Source organism: Aplysia californica, unplaced genomic scaffold (genome assembly GCF_000002075.1).
Source record: "Aplysia californica isolate F4 #8 unplaced genomic scaffold, AplCal3.0 scaffold01050, whole genome shotgun sequence".
NCBI lineage: Eukaryota > Metazoa > Mollusca > Gastropoda > Aplysiida > Aplysiidae > Aplysia > Aplysia californica.
Genome location: NW_004798320.1, coordinates 135,301 through 144,015, shown reverse-complemented (window position 1 = coordinate 144,015; position 8,715 = coordinate 135,301). Strand labels below are relative to the sequence as shown.

The 8,715-nt window shown below is 42.7% G+C and overlaps 1 protein-coding gene across 1 annotated transcript in view; it reads right to left on the bottom strand.

Moving 5' to 3' along the window:
* Nucleotides 1-8,715, bottom strand: part of LOC101862228 (coiled-coil domain-containing protein 18) — a gene marked incomplete at its 3' end in the record, with an annotated part of 139,162 nt that overhangs the window by 79,320 nt on the left and 51,127 nt on the right. The window contains 1 exon segment of the mRNA XM_013089798.2: nucleotides 6,233-6,367. Coding sequence (XP_012945252.1) covers nucleotides 6,233-6,367 — 135 coding nt within the window.

The following is an 8,715-nucleotide window of genomic DNA, read 5'->3' as shown; positions in this document are numbered from 1 at the left end:
CTTGAGAAGAGGCGAAGACTGAAGCAGGTCTCCTTTTGGGTTGACGTGATTTGTAGTTGGCTGGTGCGTCTGTAAGGTCCATATGGGGGAACTCTTCCACTGGGTTGTGGTACAATTTCAGGTTGCTTGCATTCACCTGTTGGGCCAGTACCTTACCCTCTTCAGTCATCAGCGTGCATCTAGATTTCTTGGCATCCACAGACACAATTGTGTAGGGCCCCTTGAATTGGTAGTCCATTTTGCCACCCTTCTTGCCGGCGTGCATCATGTTCCACTTCATAACCTTGGTACCCACTTCAAGGGGCTTATGTGCCTGGTGTCTTCTATCAAAATAGTCCTTCTGGACGCTCTGCTCCTTGGCAATATTCTGGGACACAGTTTTGAACATATCTTCACGGATGGCCTTTGCTGACTCGAAAACCTCCTTTTGGCTGACTTCCTGTTGTTCAGATTCAAGTTGCTTCTCCAGGTTGCGCGCCTCCTCTTCTGAGATGTCATCCCACTCAGGTTTGTTGTGCAGTAGATCCTAGCCTCTAAGATCTAATCTAGATCTAGGTCTAAATATTATATCTAGTAGATCCACAGCCAGCTAGATCTACTCATTTTAAAGCATTATATTAGATTATTAATACTAACAACACAACCCTAATGCAAGTTGATATCTTACCTTATTGATCTATAGTGAATGTACCCCCAGCGGCCACGTACCCCCAGAGGCCACAAGGCCTCAATATCTAATGAAAAAAGACCATCCCTGATGTGAAAAGAGACTGGTTTCTGGAGAAAATAGGTTGCTTTTCATGTCTAAACCAAAACATTCACCAAATCAAGTTCAATGAACAGAAAATCGAGCTTTGAACTTTGTGTCTCTGGGTATGCAACTGTGTCGTTGGGGGTCAATCTATCTAGGCTTTGTAGATTCTTGGCCTACATTTAGTTCTAGTGATTGAAGGGACGATATGGAAGGGAATGGGTGAAAAGTTAGGTACCCTGAGTTTAGATTGTTCTGCAAAGCAAAATATGGTTGTAGGCCTATAAGAAAGCTATTAAATGGACCAAACCGCAAATTTTCTTTAATTTTTGCGTGCCCGAACTGATGGTTCATCCTTCGCCCCTGCAGGTGAGAGAGAGAGAGAGAGAGAGAGAGAGAGAGAGAGAGAGAGAGAGAGAGAGAGAGAGAGAGAGAGAGAGAGAGAGAATACTCAGTACCAGTAGTGGATGTAATTGAACCACTGGCCTTCTGTTCGCTGAAATCACTGGATACAGGCTGGCTTGGCACAGAAATTTCCACTTCTTTGTCTTCATTTAACTGTTCCCAGATATGATCTGAGATATCAAAAACAATAGGCCTACTCCCGTCATGTAGCACTTCTCTCTCACTCTCCATTTCACAGATATTTGGGTTGACGTGATTTGTAGTTGGCTGGTGCGTCTGTAAGGTCCATATGGGGGAATTTTGACATGGAATGATGCAAATATAGAATATTGCTGATCATTACTTTCTGCTGCTCTTCACAAGGGCAAACAATGCTTAATTAACAGCTTATATTTAATTACTTGAACGTGTCCCTTGGACTATAAACTAGTATTTTAATAAGCTTTATCCTACTAAAGTGAGAATAGATTTATTGCCCAACCTCATCAAAGCGGCCACAAAATCTGTTTAGAAAAAGTCATAAAGTCAAAATTTCATGTGGGCTAATGACCTTCTAGTCGGTTCCGAAATATCCTGGTGGCTCCCAAATATCCTTCCACTACAGTCAGGACTAATCGGAGTTGTTCCCAAAAATCCTGCCACCAGGGCCAGGATGAATCGGAATGGTTCCTATTTGACCGGTTCCGAAATATCCTGTGACACCGGTCCCAGAGTGGCTCTGTAGGTCTGACCTGTAGCTCGCATAGCTCGCACCGAGCAAATGAACCTATACATTATCGTGTGACTGAGCAGCGTCGCTGTTTGGTCTGTCTGTGGTCCGCTGAGCTGCGTAACACATCAGACGTGCTATTCAACAGTGTTGTAAGACACGTCGGACATGTGTCGCACACAGCCTCGTTTCGTGTTTATTTGCGACCGGACATGTGTCGCACACAGCCTCGCTTCATGTTTATTTGCGACTAAGATTCTTCACAGATATCAAAATCAGCAAGAAGTAAATATTATCAGGTGCTTTACTATTAGATATTGATGTTAGCCTCAACACTTGACCACAAAATCCCAAAAAATGCTCTTTATCCTACATTAAAATTTCTATTCGAGAGGTTGACCTAGTTTCGACTGTTTGTTTACATTCGTAGGCCTGTGTGCTTCTAGCCCAGTGCGGCTGTGCTGACACGCAGACGGCGTGCGCTTGGCCAGCTACAGGTCAGACCTACAGAGTTTAGAGCTCCTCTGGGACTGGCCTAATAGGGGGTGCCCACAAACGCGATCGGGTCGGGTCGGATGGGGTCGGGTCCATCGGATAGTCGGGGGTAGCCAAATTGAAGGTGCAAAACGGCCATTTTGGCACGAACCGATCGATTCGGTCGGTGACCTAGAAAAACAAACGCGTTTGTTTTCAGCCCTGCGAATAGCGCGATCGGGTGGTTTGCAGCAAGTCTCAGCCACGTGTCCATTTTGACCCATGAACACACTAAGTAGGTACTCTGGGAATTCCAGGTTTCGGTCTCATGGAGACGAATAAGAAGAAGGAGGAAGAGCACTACAAAGGGAGGGTGGTGAGAGTGACAGGGAGGGAGAGACATAAGTTGAAGGATATAGTATGCAGAGACCTAGATTAGATTTATCTAGGTCTCTGATATGGGAAGTGAAAAATAGACAAGACAGGAGAGAGACACTAAAGCAAGCAAGCAAGCAGGCACTCACGCACACACACACACACACACACACACACACACACACACACACACACACACACACACACATGCAGAGAGAGAGAGAGAGAGATTTAGAGAGAGAGAGAGAGGAGAGAGAGAGATAGAGAGAGAGAGAGTGAGGGGGGAGTGCGGGAAGTCTAAGAGTACCGTAGCCTATTTTATGTATTCATGGGTCAAATGTTCAGCCAATCGTAGCTCGGTTTACGCCCTCTGGGTAGTCGCATGTAGATTAAAGGTTTCTCTACTTTAACTTCCAGCTCGCCAGGTACAATCGCGGTGGGGTTATAGTGTGCACTGAAACCACAAGAAAGCGAACCGACCCGATCGCGTATGTGGGCACCCCCTATAACTCTTTAAGATCGTACCGGACACATACAGACGATTGTCAGCAGACCAAAGCTAATGGTGAGGAGCATTTCAAACCATCACACACAAATCTGAAACACAAACTTGCGTATTTCATAATATGCAAGCTGTTGTCTGCTCTGTGAAGTTTCAGCAGCAAGAAAAAAAATCTTTTTGAATAAACAAGTAGATTCTAGAGTTTCTTTATAGTGTCTTTAAACTTCACTGAATGACCAAAATGCGCGTCCCCAATGAGTTAGAAATATTTGTGACGCGACGCAGTGGAATCAGGCGCTCGTCAATTTTTGGAAATGTGAAGTTATTGGTATCATTGTGTTTTCGGCTCTTTCGTCCATGCAGACGGTCAATTTAGCTTACGATAATATCAAGGTTGTCTTTATGCAGCTTCTTTCATCGCTAATTCTTCCTATGTTTGAAGCACAGATTCTGTCGCAGTGCTTGCTTGTCAGTGAGGTGGACCAAAGCTCTGTATGTCCGCTGTTTTCCTTTGGTCGTTGGGGCTTCTCAACCTGGTTGTTTCTGGGGTTGCTCTCTAGCATTTTAGTTCTTTCGTTTATCATTTTCCTCCATGTTTTCTTGTCTTCAGCTATTTCTTCCCAGGTGCTGATATCTACTCCAAACTTAGATAGGCTGTTAAAGCAGGAAACTTTGTACCTCAATTTTGGCCTTCCTCTTGGCCTCTCTTACTGGGAAAGTTCTCCAAAGAGAAGTTGCCTTGGAATCCGGTTGTAGTCCATTCTGCTGACATGGAGATCTTCTTCTTAAAATGGGGCGGGGGAGCTACACCTGAAGGCTATCTTGTCTATTAGCCGACCACATTTTACAATTTTTCACACATATAACAAGCATAGTAAGGAGTCTTAAAATCCGAAATCAAATTTAATTTTTTTAAATTTTGGATTTTGTTGACATGTCTTATATAAGGAATACAGCACTTATTGTCCATGGAAATTAATCGGATTTTTGCATGTATGTTAACAAACATTAGATCTAAAAATTTGTAGGTTGATTTTTTCCGAAACGTATTAGAACATTTTTTAATGAATTATTTTCCTGAGGTAGTATTCTAGTTTACAAAAATTCCGTGAAAATCCACACTCCAGACACTCCAGTGGGTGGTTGGCGGGTGCTCTGGTGTGGTCTGCTCTTTCTTTCCTATCAAACTTCTATAGTCCTTATCTCTCCTTCTTCTTTTTTATGTTTGTTACTCCCTTGAAACACCTCTAATCGCTCATTTGACCATATGCAGTTGCAAGCGCCGTACAACCTCTACTAAAACTAAACTAAACACTCCAGACACCACCAACAAAAATTTATTGATATAATTTATTATATAAAGGAGTGTGCTGAGGACACATGCTCCATAAATCTTGATCTTTGTTTTCAAATGCTCGTTTTGTCAATCTTTCAAAAGTTGTTTCTGCTTTCACAAAGTGATGTAATGGAGCTGATGGTAGATCCCAAGTAACAGAACTTGTCCACTGTCTGGAAACGGTGGTGACAAACATGCCCATTATGGGAAGAAATAAGGAATTTTGGCGTTCTTAGGCAATGAAATAGTTGTAGGAGAGGCTGAGGCAGAAAAAATGCCTACAACTCAAATTCCATAATTTTGAGCCGAATCGGGACTCCCCTCCCCCCCCCCCCCTAAACACAGAATAGTTGTCATCCTCTGGGGGTTTGCCCTGGCCAGAACTTCAACATTGGTAACATTGTTATGCCTCAAAATGCCTAAGATCTTGCGGCAGCATCTGTGATGGAAAATGTCGAGGAGCTTTTCTTGACTACTTACAAGATCCATGTTTCAGATCCATAAAGGAGTGTGCTGAGGACACATTCTCCATAAATCTTGATCTTTGTTTTCACATTATGCTTGTTTTGTCAATCTTTCAAAAGTTGTTTCTGCTTTCACAAAGTGATGTAATGGAGCTGATGGTAGATTCCAAGTAACAGAACTTGTCCACTGTCTCAATTTCCTTGTCGTTCAGCCAAATACGGCTCTGCTCGGCACATTCCTGAGTAAAGATAACTGTTTTCTCAACACTGATGACCAAGCTGAAGACCTTGCGGTCCATAATTGCTTGTAGGGTTGATTCACTGTGAGCAACAAACGCAGCATCATCGGCGAAGAGAAGGTATCATTGTAAAGACTCTTCATTTGTTTTGGTTTCGGTGAAAAAACTACTCATCTATCATGAATTAAAGTCGAGATATTTGCCATTGAAGGGGGTGAGGGTCGCCTGGTTATGGAGGTAAAATTAGCAAGAAAATGGCGACCAACGTTTGGCGACTTCTAAAGCTTAAGAGTCCTTAGAAACTGCATAATATTATGTGAGGCAGCGTGGTGGAATCAGGCTATCGTCAAAATAATCAAAGTGAAGAAACTTGCATTTTTCCGCAGGTTTGTGAATTTTTATCAAATTTTTGTTTTTTGGGTGAACACCTTTCATGCCCATTAAAGAACTCATTTCTGTGTGGATTTTTCTGAAAAGCGTTGATTAAAGGCATAAAAAATGTAAATTTTCAGTTACCACGGACTCTTAAGCTAAGGAAATAACTAATCTTTGGCGCCATCTTCTCATTAATTTTACCTCTGAAAACAGATGACCCCCACCTCATTCCTCATTCTTTTGCAAATATCTCGACTTGTATTCAAGATTAATGGATATTTTTTGCATCCAAATAAAGACAAATGAACAAGCTTTGAGATGATATCAATAACTCTACATGCCCAAAAATTGACGAGAGCCTGATTCCACCACGCTGCCTCACATATTTTTTTTTTCTTTTTTACCTTAAATCAACATTTTTTAAAGTAAAATCCACAAAGAAATGTGTTGTTAAATGGACCGTAAGGGTGTTGAATCAAAGAACAAAATTTGCCAAACGGACAGAAAAAGTACCAGTTTCTTCGATTTCATGTTTTTGACGAGCGCCTGGTTTCGCCAGAATGATTCACATTTTTAAAAAAATCCATAAAGCTTTTACGTACATATCGGATCTCCTCGAGCTGACTCTCATAGCAGGAAATTGCGTCATCCTTCTGGTTGATCTTCCGTTTGAGGTCGTCCATCTCCCGGCAGCATGTGGTGTAGCGTGAGCGCACGCGTTCCATCTCCTCTTGGACCTGAAGACAGTTGAAATTACATGTAAGGTCACTGAGAACGTCATGTACATAGAGAAAACGTGAGTGAGGTAGCGATACGTGCGCTAGAGCATTCCAATGGTGTATTGAACCGTCGTAGAACGTTGACACAACGTATTGCAAGGCTATCTTCGTAAATATAAATCAATTTTTGAAAGTTATTGTGATATAGTGTTAGGAGAGAGTAACTGTTGTATTAAACGAGTTATGTCCTTTATGTCTGTGTACATCACGTGACCATTAAAATTTGTTTTTCTCATGATCACTCTCGAATTCCGGCAGTGCAGTTCAGAACAAACTCTCGAGCAAGCAGCACGTGTCCTGTTGAAGACACTAGTTATAATGAGCACCTGTTTTTGCAGCAAAAGCAAGATCTGCTAGGAGCATAAGAATAATTATTTTTATTACGACAGTCTGCTTCAAAACAGAGCGATATACGAGGTCTGTCTCAGAATAACATTTGCCTGTCATGCTGCCTTCACAAATAATCATAAATCACCTTGTAGTTGGTATCAACAGAAATCTTATTCAAATACCTATTCAACGTATAAACCATCAAGTTCCAGACATTTCTCCATTCAATGTACCCAGCGGTCAAAAACAGAAGTCAGTGAGCGTTTGTCCAAGGTCATGATTGCATTTCTCATAGCCTCTTGAATCTGGTCCCCGTTAATTCTCAAATCGCCGACCCCGAAGCATTTCTTTCACCTTGGGGAAAAGGTGGAAGTCGCATGGGGCGAGATCGGGCGAATAGAGTGGGAGTTCCAATGATTCCCACGAGTAGCCCTCGGAAAGCTCGTGCACAACTCTGGACTTGTGAACAGGCGCGTTGTCATGATGCAGGATGACGCCTTCTTCAAGCAAAGCGGGTCTTTTTTCTGGATCGCAGGTCTCAGCTTGTCTTTGAGGACGAACCTGTAGTAGCCACCATTGACAGTTACACCAGGTAGGATTGGCCAGCTCAGTATGATGCCATTCATGTCGAAAAAAACCCCAATGTGCATCACCTTTCCCTCCCCGTGTTTTCTATGGGCTTTCTTTGGTCTCGGCTCATCAGAATCAAGCCACACAGCCGACTGTCTTTTCAATTCGGGATCAAATGAGTACACCCAAGTTCCATCGCCAGTGATGATTTTATTAAGAAACTTTAAACCCTCTTGCTGAACACGCGTCAAAAAGCGCCGCGCCGCTTGAGCACGGACCTGTGTCTGCTCTGGTGTCAGCAAATGGGGCACCCATTTTGCAAACACTTTTTTTTCCAAGACCGTTGATTAATATTCGGTGAACTGTGGCACTGGATATGCCGACTATTTTACTTATTTCCCTACATGTTCTTCTATTATCTTCCTCCGCAACAGCTGCAATTCTCCCTACATTGTCGCCACAAACAACGACTGGGAGGGGGGGGGGGAGACTTCCCAGCGTGCGTTTCATATTTCACGTCAGACCTCAAACCTTCAACCTCCCTGATCCATTTTCTTACTGTTTGAATTGATGGGGCATTATTCCCTATTGCTTTGCATAGACCACCATGGGTTTCAACTGCTGACATGTCGAGAAGAGTTGAAAATTTGATCACAACTCGGACATCGTAACGTGAAAAGGTTGTATTGATGTTTTGCTCAGCTATTTTCCTCGGATTTGCCTTGGACACGGACTAGGCCTGGGCAGAAACCGGGGACTTCCGTGACAGCGAGAGTTCAAAGGACCGAAAGACTTGTCGTTTTGAGCCGCGATCTCTGACTATGTCATATATACGTAGCAAAGTTGCGGGGTGACTATTATAATTGATATTTACCCCTGTAACTCAGTGCAATATGACTTCCATTTTTCTTGTCTAAAAAGGGTTCTTTATTACAAACATTAAGCCCTCCCCCCTCCAAACACACACACACACACACACACACACACACACACCTTTTCCACCCCCAAAACACTCCATCAAGGCCATTTTAACATTCCATTGTTGTTGTTTTCCTATCATTGTTCAATGTCATTGTTAATCTAAGAGAACTGCGTTCGTCTATAAGCTTGCTTTCCTTCGTAAGGTCTTTAATAACGTAATGAATAGTAGACCTCTTACTGATAAAAAAAAATTTACTATACCAAACTCCCACTGATCAAATGAGTTAAAACTGAATCTCTTCGGTGTTATGAAGACTTAGATTTAAATTTTGAAAAAAAAAAAACAGACCGGGGAGGGGGAGGGAAGGGAGTACGATGACATAGGCTAACGTCACATCCGCTCGCATCGAAAGTCGACCTTTGCCTAGTTAAGTCAGCCTACAGATTTACGTCACCAAAGCCAGCCCCCTCCCCCCCCCTCTTTT